This window comes from Protopterus annectens, chromosome 12.part0 (assembly GCF_019279795.1).
Source record: "Protopterus annectens isolate FY-2018-M chromosome 12.part0, PAN1.0, whole genome shotgun sequence".
In the NCBI taxonomy this organism is placed as follows: domain Eukaryota; kingdom Metazoa; phylum Chordata; order Ceratodontiformes; family Protopteridae; genus Protopterus; species Protopterus annectens.
The window spans coordinates 283578092-283595125 of record NC_056746.1 but is presented as its reverse complement, the minus strand read 5'-3'; the positions used below and the strand labels follow the sequence as shown (position 1 = coordinate 283595125).

The window sequence follows — 17034 nt, the reverse complement described above, 5'->3', positions numbered from 1 at the left end:
CAATCCTCACACTGCCAACCAGTACAAATTTTGCTTTAAGCAGACCCTTCCTAACAACAGGTAAAAGTCTCTGCTAACAGTGCCTTATTGTACAGAGGCACTTTGGCAAAGAAACAGACTCTGGTACATGACTAAAAAATATCTCCCATGACAGCTCACTGGTTAAGCAACCCAAGCAGCTCTGGTTCACCAATCTTTTGTAAGAAAAAGCAGTTCTGAATATCAACCACCAGGACTTTGACTGGTAACACTAATGCTCTTGATTAAGACCCTTCATCTCAGAGCTGACTGCTCCAGCCTTGACACATCTTACTTTCACAGGAAAACCCTCCAGGCCTCCCTGGATGCTCACACACTGACTACTGCTATACGGTTAGCTTTCCAGCCTTATAAAGGCACCAGTTTTCAACTATCTCTAATTAAGTGAATTACCCAGCATTCCAGATAAGGGGGAACCAGTCTCTAACCCTGCTTCTAAGCATTTCCCATAACTTACTTCTGTCTTCATGTTCAGATACTCCACACAGCACAGTGTCTAATCTTCCCAAATGTCCTGCCTTTGCCTATCAATATCCGGTAAGCAATTCTCAATGGAGCCTTCATGCTATGTTACAGTAGCCAATAGAAATGTTATTTTAGAATCTGTTAAAATTAATCCAATTTATGTGGGAAACAGCAAGATTCCTTCAAAAATACGCATATTAATAATACAAGAAAATACCGGTTTTACTATTTCATGTAAAAATATCTCATATTTCTTCCTACAGTCTTATAGTAAAACTAATTTGTTATCATTTGAAATTTTAGTCATAATGTTAATTTTTTATTAATCTGGTAGGATGGTAATGCTACTGACAGCCAGCTTGACAAAGACAGTTGCTCCGAAGACACAGCCAGTGACATGCCATTCAGATGATCAAAGTGCCTTGGACCGGTCACTGAAGACAGAAACTAGTGTTAAAGACAACAAAAACTGGACAGCAGTCCTTCTGTAAACATAAAAGGTGTGGTAGCACATGTCACCAAGGCAGAAGGGTCAACAAAAATGCAGCAATGTTTGAAGGAGGTAATTCATACCCATCCCACTCTTATGAACCATCTTTTCCCTTCAAACTTCACTGACATGACTTTCACTTGGGTGAAACAATGCAGCACAATACCTCATATGCCTGCAGAAAGGCTGTGCTGTGTTCAGAGTTCACTGTGTCTTTCTAACACTAGTTTCTATCTTTGAGGACAGCTCTGGAGCACCTGGGGCATCCTGATAATGACTTGACAACTGCAGGTTTATGCTGATTGGCTAACAGCCAGCTTGATGAAGACTAACTCCCCAATTCCGGTTTCAACTCACTCTTCTGAAGTTATGACAACTAATGAAGTAAAACAGTAGAAAAATATTAGCCAAGATGCAAGTGTCCACATTGCGGCATGAAGGAATAAAGCCCTAATATCCCAGATGGCCCAAACTGAAGTAATGGCTCAGGTGCTGGAAAACCTGGGGTGGGTTTAGGGATGGGAATAAAAAGCAGGATCATTCTCATCCATTCCAGTGGGAGGACGTGGTAGCTCCTGGTCTAGTTATGATCCATTATAACTAGAGCACTTGCAGGAAAGTGCTGATCACAGGGACATAGGCTTGGAATACTAAGCTGATGATGGCAGCTCTTGTGGGTAAGGTGCATGACAGCATGCACATGTTATGAGGAGGGCACTGGACTCCCCACAGTTGCACAGTACCACCACCAGGGGGGGAAATTCCTTCAAAGCTTGCATCTGAAAGAAAAGAGCTAATGACTCAAGGAACTCCCTGCCAAATGGGGATAGAAGAATATGTACCTCTTTGGGGTCCCAGTCAGGGGGAATAAGCCAGACTCACTCGCCTGATGGCCACAACTATGGGAGACCTAATTTTCTACCCAGCTGTGACCATGCATACCACATATCACTTAGCTGGTGGGATGGGGTACTCTTGGTCACAGCTTGGGTAGAGAGATCAGTGTCCAACATAGTCAAGGTTTGGAGGGGGTAAACCAGATGCATCCACTGGAGGGGAGTCCACCTTCACAGCACTGATGGTGGATGCAAGATGCAAGCACATGCGTAAAGTACTCGTACGACTGCCTGAATGACAACCACCCCCTCCCCAAGAGCTCTCACCCAGAGCCCAGCTGAAATTCCTAAGTAGGGGTGTGACTATATGGGCAAGTGCCAGCATACTCCAGCTGGAGTTTTGTAAAGAATGACATGTCCTTTGAATTTCAAACCAATTTACACAAGATGTTTGTGTTACGAATGTATTAGAACTTCACGTAATTTGTTTATCAAACTCATTTGTACAGATGCTTGTGCTGAACATGTATTTGTGAGCTTTGCTTGTGTTGAAATTTATCAACAGTGCACCCTGCTGAAATGAAGATAAATGTACATGTATTACAGTAGCTGAATTAAATGTACACATTTTAGTAGAGGATACTGGCACAACAGAGGTTAACTTAAAGGAAAAAAATAAGAAAAATAAGGGAAATGTAAATGTGCTGTTAAACCATTAAAACAGGACCCCACAGTGCTGAATAAGCCCAAAAAAGAAAGGTCTGTGAAAACAGCCTTTGTTCATTAGCTCAGTGAAAAAGAGGGGAGGCCCCAGGCACTGCCATAAACATTTAGATGAGTACTGTGGCCTTCTGTGCTAAATTCCCGTCTCAGCTTCAAAGGGGAAGACTGTGAGAACTTAAGAGTTAGGTGACCAGATGAGGTCATTCTGCCAGAGAAATCTCAGACTATTCTGCATTCTGTTTCGGAAGCCTGACTAGAAAGACCCTCACCCACAGCATCTTGCCTTGCGGTAGTAAGTAACTTAACTAGGGAAAAGTAAAGTTTTCTTACATTCAGTAAGGAATAAAGTGATGCTTAGTTCAGAGAGTGTTTTGTTTACTTGCAGGAGTCTGTCCACCAATGTCAATTTCAATATCTTCTGTGACTTAAACTCCGGTTTACCGTAAATATATATTCAACTTTTTCATGCTATTTTATTAAATTATTATTACATATATTTAAAACTTTTATTGTGGCTGGTCCTTGTATAAATTAAAGTATTACTTATATTGTGTGTGTGCGCGCACACGCGCAAATCAAATCTCTCAGTCTGTGTGTATGTGTCAAATACTTGGGGCAGGGACAAAAAGCACTGGGTTTACAGAGGGTGCTGGAGGACTTGGCTTCAACACACAGCTGAGGACCTAACCCTACAGCTGTACCAGTGAGGAGTCTTACTGGAGACCTGGAGGGAGACGGCTATAGTGACATCCAGACCCTGGGCTGAGCGTGCTCCCTGTGTGCTCTTAAGGAAAATTGTACTTGATGGAGAGAGGTCTGCATCTGAAAAAACTGAGTGTATCCATTTGTATTCCAAGTGCACATCCCCCTCCAGTGTCAGTGGTGAGGATTCAGGCTCCTTGATTACAGGCCCAGCATGGGGAAAACACATACTGGTGGCCATCCCATACTGGTAGCAGTAGTGGGCATCACATATTGGTTGACAGTGGTGGGATCATCACATGCTCACACACTTGTGAGCAGCAGTGTAGATACTGAGTTTCCATAGCCTGTAAGCAGTTGTCAGTAAAGAAAGGTGTACTCTCAGCCGCTACGTGGTAGACATTCAGAGTTTCATATTACAATACTTTTGTTTATTTACTTTTTGTTAGTTTAGTTAGGGAGAGATGGTATGGATGCCAGCAGGGGATTATGACAAGCTGACAAGGAACCAGTTGGCCGAGATGTCCCAAGACAAAGGACTGGGGCAAGCCAACCTGACTAAAGTGGAAATGGTTACAGCCTTAATCACAGCTGCATCACAGACCAGCAACCAGGAAGACCATCACTGGCACTGGGGAAGTACAGTTCTCAGAAACAGGACAGTTCAAATTTTCCTCAGAGAACTTAAATCCTTCTTGCGTTAGACAGACTTGAACTGGAGTTCAAACATTTGGAATTAGAATCAGCAGAGAGTCTGTGGCATTTGGAAATCGAATGAGAATCAAAGAGACTGCGACATTTGGAAGTCAAAGAAAATGAGAGGCAGAGGCAACATGAAAACGAAACGCTGACACTCTGACAGGGTCATAATGTAAAGGGGAAGGGAGTAACCATACCCCAAAAGCAATAAAAGGTTAGTAAATGTCATCCTCAGTACCAAGGTGATAGTTTTATTCATATAATTGAAAGAGAATACAATCAAAATTAACAGTATAATGTTGACCGACGGCTCTGGGTACAGTTCATCACCCTCCTTACTCCACGGTAAAGATGTAACTGCTGTTTCTGAATTTTCTGATACTGATCGTTTAGATTATGATAAAGTAAAGCACTTTTTATTACCTGAAGCTTACAGAAAAAACTTTTGTGAGCATAGACGCAAGGCAGATGAAAGTGTATGTTATTATACTGCTGAGCTAAGCACTTATTTTCATAGGTACATGTGTGGGTGTCAGGTTACCACTTTTCAAGGGTTAGCAGACCTTTTGGTTAAGGAACAAGCCCTTAGCACTTCACCTGAGAACATTAGAATCTGGTTGGCAGACAGAGAATGCAACTATGCAGATGAACTGGGGAAAAAAGGAGACCTACGCCTGGCAAGCAGGGCATCACTGCACAGGAATGGAATATCCAGTGCTGCACATGGATACAAGGGAACCCACGGTGGGCAGCCTAAACCACCCCAAGAGTCCACCAGTAACAGGGGAAGTCACTAGTTCAGGTACACGGCTAGCATCAAAGGTTAAATGTTTTAAATGTAACCAGTGGGGCCATGTAACATACAGATGTCCAAAGAGGCAAGGTTGGGAACAAAAGGTGGGGAAGCCAGTAAGTGGAAATAACAAAATGCCAGTGGTAAGTTGTCTGGAGACAACAGGAGTACCAAACTACCAGAAGAGTTTATATCCGATCTTGGAGGATAGAAAAGAGGCCACTGTCAAGACAGACACAACCTCTGATATAACCACTGTGAGGCCTGCAGTGGTTAAAGAGGAGTATTACTTGCTTGGGCAGTCCACTCCAGTCAGAATTTTAAGAGAGATCCCATTCCAAATGCCTTTGGCCAGGGTTCACCTTGACTGGGAGGGTGGAACAGGAAGCAAGTAGGTGTGTTTGAGGACATCCCTGCAGATGTCCTGATAGGGAATGATTTTGACAATGCAGTACCTTGTGTGCATGCAGCGACATGCAGTCAGGTCTGGAGACAGGCATGTGGATCGGGTAGCCTGGGAGAGACCCAGAGAGACCAAGCACCTGAAGCCATGACTGGTGATGTGGCTACTTCAGGGAGGGAGCTACCCTGTAACAGTGAGACTGAAGGTGAGCCACAGCTGCTGCTGGGTACTGATGTTCCCTTGGACGCAGTGACTGCAAGGGCAGAGGTGAGTAGTAGTACCCAGGCTAACAGTGAGACACTTTTGTCAGAGGATACAAGACTTCCTGTGGAAAGGGAACTGGGAAGAGTTACAAAGACAGAGCTGAAACAGGCTCAGCTCTCAGACCCTACATTACAAGGCTTGGGGGGGGGGGGGAGTTAGGGAGGCACCTGATTCTCAAGGAAAAGGGATTCTGTATACTGCAACAAAGGATTACTGTACAGACAGTGGACCCCTGAGGGAGGGCTAGAAGGTGAAGTAATACAGCAGTTGGTAGTGCCCAGAGCCTACCACCTGGCACTTCTACCCATGGCGCATGACATTCCCTTTGCAAATCATATGGGCATAAAGCATACCAACAGATGTATTATGCAGAACTTTTATTGGCCTGGGATTGTCGGGGATGTAGCAGGGTACTGCAGGAGCTGCGAGCTGTGCGAAAAAGTAGGCAAGGCAGGAGACAAGCTCAAAGCGCCTTTGATGCCTTGCCTGTGACTGAGGAGCTGTTTCAGGGGGTAGCTAAGGATATTGTGGGGCCTCTGACTACCCCAAGTTCCACAGGGAAGAAGTATATCCTGGATTATGCTACTAGATACCCTGAGGTGGTGGCTCTGTTCTCCATCAAGGCACAGAAGGTGGCAAATGCTTTGCTAGAGATTTTCAGCAGGGTAGGTTTCCCCAAGAGAAATACTGACTGACAGAGGTGCCAATTTCATGTCAGACCAGCTGGCTTGTCTGTGGGACAGCTGCAGGGTGAAGCAACTAAAGACTACATATAAGAATTGATTAGACTGTAGTACACTGGAATTAACTGAAAACAACTGAAGTGAGACTGGAATTAAAGTCTGTTAATTACCCAAACTCATGCTGAACAAGTGCCAGTCTCTCCTTTGTGGGCTAAGTCTTGTGTACTTCAGAATGAATTCTCCAAACACTGTAGTTCATTTAATAAGGCTTTATTGGACGTTCACAATATCTGAATATAGTCTTCATTAACAGTGCTGACAAACAATAACAGTCTGCAAAAATGCTGGAATGCTGCCAAATATATCCAAACGTTCTGCACGTCTTCTGATTGTCCTGAATAATGTAAACTGAAAGAGTCTTTATTTGACCTGTCTTCTGTACTCAGGCTCGAGTGTCTGTATTGTAGCTTAATCTTCGCTGTAATGTCAGGTCGAACGAACTAACCAACTTCCCTAACTTTATCTCAAGTACATTTTCAAAACCCTGTAATGCTTTACACGCCTCTTTAGCCTTGGTTCTCAGGCCTGGTCTTACATGTGCTTAATTTAACATCCCATTAAGGAGCATTCTGTAGCTGGCAAGATTGTATCTTTCCCTTGAGAAAAGGGCATTCTATATTTTCTGCACATTTCATGCTCATCTTTCCTTTCTAATAAACTGCCTTTCTCTGAAACTGAATCCATACATGTCATACGGGATTCACTAGACAATTTCGATGTACTGAAATGTCAAATTTCAGTATGCAGAGACCAAATAGTGGAAAGTGCAGTTACCCGAAACTGCACTATTTAGAATGTGGAAGTGTTGAATCTGCAGCTATCGTGGTGTTGCGTTCGTGACGTGTGGTGCGGTTTGTGGATTTAGCTGGGATTTCAGGAAAGTGGTGTGTGTGAGGGTATTGGGTAGGGATTTTAGTGTGTGTGTGTGTGTGTGTGTGTGTGTGTGTGTGTGTGTGTGTGTATGGTGTTTTTTGTGTGTTTAGTGCAACCTCAACAGTTAGAATATATAAGTAGGGGGTGTGGGCGGGTGCAGGGGGGATTGCCCCCTGCTTATAGATAGGTTAGGTGTGCTTGTGTGTGTTAGGTTTGTTTTAGTGAAGTTAGATAGGTGTATGCGTGTGTGATTATGTGCTGGTTTGTGTGTGAATGGTCGCAGTTGTGGTATTCGTGATTTTGGGATTTCGTGTATGTGGGTTTTCCACTATTCAGTCTCGAAATACTGAAATTATTTCAAGACTGTATAGTGAATCCGTCTGACGCTATACTTTCAGGTCTTATTCTTCCTAAACGTACTATACTGAAGTTACTGAGAATACCCTAACTCTAACATTCCCTTGATTCTTCCCTTGAGAAAGAGGACAGAAAAAGAACAGTCTGTAGCCTTGGGGAACTGTTATCTCTCATGCTTGACCAGCAAGGTTATTCTTAACTGTCTTTTTTAAAATTTCTGACAGTACATATTTTACCTTTTAGTTTGCATAACTTCTAATAACTAACTACTTTAAAATGGACGTCCCTAATCTAACACCACCCCCAGATTAATGGTCTTGTGGAGAGATTAAACTCTACACTAAAGACCCTGCTACAGGCATTTGCAGACCAGTTTGAGAGACAGTGGGACAATTTTTTGCCCCATTTATTGTTTGCATGCACGGAGGTGCCACAGGAATCCACAGGTTTATCACCCTTTGAGTTGCTGTATGGGCATAGGGTGAGGAGGCCTTTAGACTTGATTTGCAATGAGTGAGAGGGTGAGAATCCCACAAGGAGTCTGTTGTGGCATGTGTCCTCAAACTCAGGACAAGGCTTGGAGAGCTCAGGGGCCCAACAGCAGAAAAAGATCTGGTATGACAGGAATGCTCAAGCTGAACAGTATGCTGTGGGGCAGCAGGTGATAGTTCTCATTCCTGTCATACCCAATAAACTGCAGGCAGCTTTGGCGGGACCCTTCAAGGTGGTAAGGAAGGTCAGTGACATTAACTACATGGAACAACTGCTAGGCAGGAGGCAGGGATACAAACTGTACCATGTTAACATGATGAAGCCTTACCATGACAGAGAGGCCCCTGTGCTGAGAATTTGCATTGAATGGCAGAAGTCGTCTGAGGGGGATCTGATGAATGATCTCCACAGTGAGGCTCAGACTGACACCTCAGTAGTAGGGGTAGCAATGTCCCAGCAGCTATCCCCTACCCAGGCTCGAGAAATCTGCGCAGAGTTACAGGAGTTTGGGGACATGCTCACTGGGAAACCAGGATGCACCCACCTGATGCAGCACCATGTGGATACAGAGCCCCAAAGACCTAAAAAGCATGAGCGAGTCAGACAGACTCTGAGGGACAAGATACAGGAGATGTTGGAACTGGGAGTAATCCAGGAGTCCAGCAGTCCCTGGGCCTCCCCTAGTGGTGCCGATACCAAAGAAGGATGGCAGCACAAGGTTCTGTGTGGACTACAGGAAACTAAAGTAGTCACACAGAGTCAGAGGCTTACCCCATGCCTAGGACAGATGAAGCCCTAGAGCAGCTGGGTGGGGTTAAGTATTTGACCACTACTGATCTTACTAAGGGCTACTGACAGGTCAGCCATTGTGACTCCTTCCAGCTTGTACGAATTCACGAAGACGCCTTTTGGGATGAAAAATGCCCCAGCGACTTTCCAGAAGCTGGTAGGTCATATCCTAGCATGAGATTATGCCCTTGCTTACCTGGATGATACTGCCATCTACAACCATTCTTGGTAAGAGCACCTTCGGCATTTCAAGGAGGTGCTGGGCAGACTGCAGAGGGCAGAGTTGACCACTAAGCCCAGTAAGTGTCATGTGGGTATGGCAGAAGTCTCCTACCTGGACATAGTGTGGGGAGTGGTAAGATCAAGTTAGAACCTGCCAAAGTAGAAGCCATTCAGGCATGGCCTGCTCCGGTTATCAAAGAGCAGGTAAAGGTATTCTTGGGGACATCGGGGTACTACAGAAAGTTTGTCCCCAATTACAGTACCATAGCTGCTCCCCTCACAGACCTGACAAGGTAAAACAAGCCAGATACGGTAGTGTGGACACCAGCATGTGAGCAGGCATTCCAGAAGTTTAAAGGAGCTTTGGGAGGATCCCCTGTGTTAGCCAGTCCAGATTACAGCAAAGAATTTGTTGTGCAGGTGGATGCTTCAAACTATGGGGTAGGGGCTGTACTTAGCCAGGTTTCCTCATAGGTTAGAGAGCACAGCACCCAGTGGTATATCTCAGCCGTAGACTCCAACCCAAGGAGGAATGTTGTGCAGCTGTAGAAAAGAAATGTCTAGCCATAGTATTGACACCGCAGAAACTGCAGCCTTATCTGAATGGAAGGAAATTCACTGTAGTTATAAACCACAATCCCTTAACATGGCCACATACAGCCAGCCACCAAAATGCCAAGTTATTAAGGTGGAGCTTAGGATTGCAGGCATATGACAATACAACACCGTAGTGGGGTCAGCAATGCCAATACAGATGGACTCTCAACACAGGGAATGGGGTAACAGATTCCCAGATAGGCTTATTTCTCTCAAGCCATGTTTCTCAAGGGTCACTTGAAAAACTAGCTCGAGTCTTCGATGTGATGCTATAGGCAAGTGCCAGCATAGCCTGCTAGAGTTTTGTAAAGAATGATATGTCCTTTGAATATCAAACTGATGTCTAAAAAATGACTGGGTTAAAAATTCATTAGAACTGTATGTCATATGCACATCAAACTGATCTGTACAGATGTTTGTGATGAAAATGTATTTGCGAGCTTTGCTTGTGTTGAAATGTATCAACAGTGGACCCTGCTAAAATGAAAAGAAATGTACATACATGTATTACTGTAGCTAAATTAAATGCATATGTTTTAATAGAGAACACTGGCGCAGCAGAGGTTAACTTTAAAGAAAAATAAGGGAAATGTAAATGAGCTCTTAAACCATTAGAACAGCACCCCACAATGCTGAATAGGACGATAGGTCCAAGAAAGAGCCTTTGTTCATTAACTCAATGAAAAGTGGGGAGGCCCCAGGCACTGCCATAAACATTTGGATGTGTGTTGTGGCCGTCTGTGCTGAATTCCTGTCTCAGCTTCAAAGGGGAATACTGTGAGAATCAGGTCACCAGATGAGGTCATTCTGCCAGCCCTCTTTGTAATATTTAAAATATAATTTCCAAGAGAAATCTCAGAGTATTGAGTATTCTGTTTGAGAAACCGGACTAGAAAGACCCTCACCCACAGCAACCTGCCTTGCGATACTAAGTAACTTAACTAGGGAACAGTAAGATTCTCTCAGATTCAGTCAGGAATATAGTGAAGCTTCATTCGAAGTGTGTTTTTCTTTATTTGTAGGAGTCTGTCCATCAATGATAACTTCAATATTTTCTGTGATTTGAACTCCATTGGTTTGCTGTAATTGTTGTTTGTCTTTTCGGCTTTTCCCGGTTAAGGGTCGCCACAGCGGAACTCCAGTCTGCTAATGACTGACAGTAAATTTTTATGGTGCCAAGTTGCCAGCCCAAAGCCTAACCTTCAGCGAAGGCACGCCCATTCACGCATGTCTTTCGGAGGACACTCGACCATGGGGAGGACATGCAGACTCCACACAGAAGGCACTCCAGCCGAGAATCGAACAGGAGAACCTCTTGCTGTGAGGCAACAACGCTACTGCTGTACCACCCCGGCTTGGTTTATGGTTTACTGTAAATATATATTCAATACTTTCATGTTCTTTTATGAGTTATTACTAAATATATTTAAAACTTTTACTGCGGCTGGTCCTTGTAGAAAGTACTTAACCTTTGAGAGTACTTTTATTTATTTGGTGGCACTGTGTGGGCCACTCCAGAGGACCTAGCCATCTTGGTAAACTACTACCAATTGTATTACTATTAATATTACACAGTATAATTGGACATCCTTTAAGAGCCTTAGAGTAGCCGATTGTGGAGTGTCTGGTAGTGGTGGTAACTACTTTATAGTCTGGGCAGAAGGGGGCATAACTGGTAAACTTGTGCCAGCCTTGTGTGTGTGTGTGTGTGTGTGTGTGTGTGTGTGTGTGTGTGTGTGTGTGTGTGTGTGTGTGTGTGAGCTACTTGAGGGCAGGGACAAAAAACTGGGTTTACAGAGAAGGTGCTGGAGAACTTGGCTTCAACACACAGCTGAAGACATAATCCTACAGCTGTACCAGTGAGGGGTTTTACTGGGGACCTGGAGGGAGACAGATATAGAGACATCCAGAACCTGCACTGTGTGTGTTCCCTGTCTGCTCTTAAGGGAAACTGTACTTGATGCAGAGATGTCTGCATCTGGAAATACTGAGTGCATCCATTTGTATTCCACGTGCATGTCCATCTCCACTGTCAGTGGTGAGGTTTCAGACTCCTTGATTACTGGCCCAGCATGAGGATGACACATATTGGTGGCCATCACATACTGGCTGCAGTGGTGGGCATCAAAAGGAGAACTAATGAATATCTTTGATTGGGCCGATGGTCATTAAGCACACAGGCAAAAATAGCGTTTGAAAAATATATATTACTATATTCCCACCTTGCATCGTAAAAGAAAAAGGGTGATGGAAAATTGTGCTGGTACCAGTATGACCCTGGGCAATCATGGGTACACACCAAAGTAAGACAGGCAATACTACTCTTACAGCCAGAGTTCTTAAAAAAGGGTTGAATTAGCCAAAATGTGGGTACAGTCAGTACGATACAAGATAATGTGGCAAGATAAAGTAACACCCATTAAAAATGATTCAAAAGCTAAACAGTGTTTAAAATACTGACAAACACCTAGCCTTTCTGGCTAGGATTTATTTTCATAGCTGACACAGTGGTGCTTCCCTGTGTAACAGAATGGATTTTTCCAATTTCCACCAATATTCTATATGCATCTTACCTTGAACATTCTCAGTTTCTTCAATGATGCTATGCAAAGGCTCTTCCTCTTTGCTTTCAGCAGTCTGCGTACTGTACAACTGCTTCAACGAACTGCATAATGTAGTATGGTTCTGGTGCTGCCTAACAAAAGGGATCTCCGCTGCTGACAGACTTCTGAAAATATGACCTTTCAAAAAAAAAAAATAAAAAAAAAAAAAAAAGGATCAGGTTATCAGGTCACGTATGCCAGTGCAACACATATTACTATCCCCAAGTCATTAACAAATTGCTATCTTTTGAGGTAAAAACATATTTTGAAACCATTCTAAGTTATGTTCCAAACTCCTTTTCTACCCTTCAAAAATGTGGAAAATAAACTGGCGGGCCCAAAGACACAGTGGTGTTTCATGTACACATTACCTTTACTGGAACTCTGGAAAACATGTTTTAATGGATTCTGCAAGAGCCTGAGGTTGTAGTAAATATAAGTGAGAAAGTTAATAAATGAGGTCACAAAATATGCCAATCCAGATAAAAAGTACTAACAGTTCAGTTTTATAAAACAAAGACAATAAACCTTTCAAAAATGATGGAGGCTAGTGTATAGAACGTCAATGGCATTTATGAAGAATTACAGCAATCTCCAGCATAACATTTGTCATAGTTAGCAAAAAAGTAAAAAAGTGTGCCTTTCTTAATAGACACGTTTCTGTATAGCTGTATAAGCATTGTATGCATCAACAATACACACATCTTTAAATGGTATATTATAGGAGACAGTTTGATACTTCAAAATGGAAATGTATAGATGGCATGAAAGAGGAATACTACAAACTTCTGGTATTACACCAGCCTCAGCTCTTATACTTCTCAAATCAGATTCAAAGCAAACATCTAAAATGACCAACAAAATACTGCTCCAGTGAAATTACTGCCAGTCAGTGCATCAAGAAGGATCTCTCACAAAAACAAGGGAACTACTTCTGGGAGAAAAATAGGGTTCACATAGTATAATGGGAAGAAATGCTTCAGTCTTAATTCTACCAATACAAATTTGGTAATTTTTACAGATTAAAATGAACACAAACAGTGTAAATATACATTTTCATTCTGATGTATCTACTTTGTAAGGAAGGCTGTGATAATATACTATGTGGATGATGGGAGAGACAAAGCTCAACAGCCATCCTAAATACAAAATCATCACCTGCCACAGTGGTGTAAGAAACAGGGTCTCAACAGTCCTACACTTTTAATGTGTAGCGTTCCGTACATTACATGCAGCAATTTCTACTTTTTTTGTGTTTATGCAGTATCCATTGAACTGGCCATGTTCTTTTTTCCTTCAGTAAAAACTCAGAATCTGGAATTCAGTAGTTAAAACTTTATCCCCCTCACCCACTAAAAGGGCCCATCTCTATACCAGAAGAATGCAACGTTCCTGTAATTACAGCTGCACAGGTAAAAACCACACTTTCCAAAGCCAAGTACATAGGTTCATCGATTAGTACTAGACTAACTGCCCTTGTGGGCCATTTTAAGCCTAGCCAATTACCCCCTGTGAGAATCAAACCCTACACCTTTTGTCTGCAAGGTAAAACACCTTAACCATTATGCCAGCCTCCCAACCTTGCAGAACACCGCATCCATGGGACATGACAATAACTCAGGCTGCATTCTACACTAACTAAAGAACGAACTGGCACCCCACCTAAGTACCATGTTCAATCATAGCCTCACCTCCGGCTTTGTGCCCACTGAATGGCGCACAGCAACAATTATCCCACTCCACAAAGGGGGAGCCACCACGGACCCTGGGAACTACCGTCCCATTAGCCTGACGAGCCTGGTCTGCAAGGCTATGGAACGTATCATCATGGAACTTATAAATAATGACATTGGTAACCTCCAAACTCTGGACCCCACCCAGTTCAGGTTTGTAAAAGGCAGATCATGTCTCCTAAACCTGACAGACTTTTTTGAAGCAATCACCAAAGCCGTACATGAGGGTAAGGTGGTTCACACAGCTTATCTAGATCTCGCCAAAGCTTTCGAAATCATCCCCCACTCTGGAATTATAGATAAACTCACTAAACTAGGTATAAATCCCTATGTCACAAGATGGGTTGCCAACTGGCTCACTGACAGAACCCACACTGGGAAAGTAGCAGACTCCACATCCGACTTCAGACCAGTGACAAGTGGAGTACCACAGGGCTCAGTCCTGGGTCCTCTCCTGTTTGGCATCTACTTCTCTGAAGTACAGGCTAACACAGAAGGTCTTTGGCTAATGAAGTTCGCAGATGACTACAAACTAGGAGCCATATTCAAAACTCCTAATGATGTGGACATTCTACAAAAGGGCTACACAGACAGATGCCTGGTGTCAAAGCCATGGCCTCAAGCTCAATGCCAAAAAGTGCATTGTCATCCCTTTTGGTAAAAACTCTGTACCCATGAACTACCACATAGGCGGTAGTTTACATGTGATAAGAGACCTTGCGAAACAGGTGGACAGTAGTCCCTGCTTTGATAATCTCATCGCCACAGAAGTCAGGAAATCCTTCTACGTGGCACACCTCAGCACAAAATGTTTCTCATCCCGGAAAAAAAAAAGAGGTCATTGTTCCCCTCTACTCATCACTCATTAGACCCATTAGAGAGTACAATGCCCCTTTTGGTATGTACCTTACAAGACATCTACAACAACTGGAAAGGCTGCAGAAATAACTCACAAAGAGGATTGTCTTTTTGGCTTTTCCCGGTTAGGGGTCGCCACAGTGGAACTCTGGTCTGCTAATGACTGACAGTAGATTTTATGGTGCCAAGTTACCAGCACAACGCCAAACCTTCAACGAAGGCACGCCCATGAAGAAGGAAGACTAGAGCCCTAGAAGCAATAGCTTTTTATCATAATGGCTACTCTATATTATCTTGGAACGTAAAATGGCCTTACATGTATAGACAAAAGGGGGGGGGGCAGAGTACGGAATTATACTCAACAATGCAGAGTGCAAATAACAATGCAGCAGGAAATACATATGGAAAGAAAAGAGCATTTGAATTTGACAAAGAAAGGATTCCAAGATCTACATTTAGCTGAACATCGGGGACAAAGGAAAAGGGAAGTAATGACTGACAGCTAGAGGTGCTCCAACAGTGATACATGACAAAAAAGAAACAATAATGGTAGATTTGTGGTAGTAAGGGGGTACCTATAATGGAGGAGGATTATGCAGACATGTATTCATATTTTACTAAAAACTGCTATTATGTAGCTTAAGAAAATTTTAAGAAAAAAATCAGCTTTTAGCAGGGAATGCTACATATAGCTGAAGAATGTAACTTGCTGTTCAATAGTGAGGATGTATCAGGGGACCTAGAAAGGAAAATATAACCAAAGATGGTAGATTTCTGAAGAAATTTATGAAAATATTTGATACTGAAGATGTGAATTCAGTAGCAGGACCTCAGACAGAATTTACATATTATTCCCCAAGGTACAATAACTAGGCTAGACTGGAAAGAAATTACATTTCACAGGAATATGTACATTTGACTGAAAGTGTTAACATCATTCCAATTGCTGTTTTCAGATCATGCATCGATAAAAACCAAGATAAAAATCCAGAGTAATGAATAAAAATGAGACACTGGCACGTTCCCAATTACCTGTTAAAAAGAAAGGAATTTAAGGAATGGGCAGCAGTAGAGAGAACTTGAGAGTTATTAGAGAACACAGAGATTTCTTCAGAAGTCATAGTGAGTGCGGTAAAATGAAAATGGATTTTAAAAATAGGGTAGAAATAAAAAAAAAAGAGGAAGAGATAAGGTTCAGAAGTAGTAGGAATTATTTAAAGGGGCTAACAAAGGTTACAGTATTGCAGAATACGGCAATCTATCAGAACAAAAACAGGGGCAACTGCAAGAGTGCTAAAAAGAGAAAATAAAAGAGAATTTGGATTACATGTAGGAGTTTAGAAAGATCGCTGTTAAACAACTACTTTTTGATAACCCAGAGCATGTTTTCCAGTATGGCTGCACGTTGATCAACAACTTAACTTCAGCTCCCCCAGTGTGAAAAAAGAAACTAAAAGACAATGGCCAGGAACTCTTGTCAATTTTAGTAAATTTAGTTACTGGCTAGTAAGTATGCTACCTGGATTCCAGAAAAGAAGAGCATGAAAAGAAAATCAACAAGAAAAAGTGAAGAGGAAACACTGACTGGGAAGAATCTTGCGGCTACTCAGCAAAAATCAGTTCAAGCTCCAGCTTTGGTGCAAGACATGGCTTCCAGTAATCCAGAGGAAAAATAAAAAAGTCAAATGTGCTCAGCTTATGTTACTCCCCAAGGTACAATAACTGAGCTAGACTGGATAGAACACTGACGAGTGTATTAACTCAAATAACAAAAGGTGGGGGAAAACAGAAGAAGATGAGCTAACAAAACTGCAAAACTCAGAGGCAGAAAATAAGAAAAGGCTAGCTTAGTATGGAGACAGCTCAGGAATAGATGTTTAAAAATGGTAAAATTAAAGGACAGAGGATGTAGGGAAAATCTAAGAATTTCTGCTGTACCAGAGAAACAAGGAGCAGACCCTATTCATTTTATGCAGACTCAAAATAGGTAGCTGGACTGGTATTCCACAGTAGGAACTGTTAATTGAAAGGGCACACCATGTGAATGCTCCAAATCTGGCCATGCAAAGTCAGCTTTGACCTGTATTAGTAAAGATACAAATCAACCAGCAGAACAGTTGATCCTGACAAAACTGTGGCAAAAGGGCAAAGTAATAAAAGTTGGAGACAGCAGAGTGTGTTTGTGGAAAATGATTATTCACTGTAGACCAGGCAGAAGAGAAACAGATTTATCCCAGTAATTACAGAATGTTGAAAGGCAGGCATGACATTTGAGCTGTTGTATCCAACTGTCTTCAAAATATTTTTTCCTGGAGGACCGTCCCTCGTCCCTCTCTAGTACAGATGAGGGACA

General features: G+C 42.6%; 1 protein-coding gene across 1 annotated transcript in view; it reads right to left on the bottom strand.

The window, feature by feature from the left end:
* The window catches only part of TRAP1 (TNF receptor associated protein 1), a 950501-nt gene that overhangs the window by 876411 nt on the left and 57056 nt on the right, over positions 1-17034 (bottom strand). Inside the window, exon 2 of the mRNA XM_044089342.1 lies at positions 12061-12228. Coding sequence (XP_043945277.1) covers positions 12061-12228 — 168 coding nt within the window. The remainder of the gene's footprint in view (positions 1-12060; positions 12229-17034) is intronic.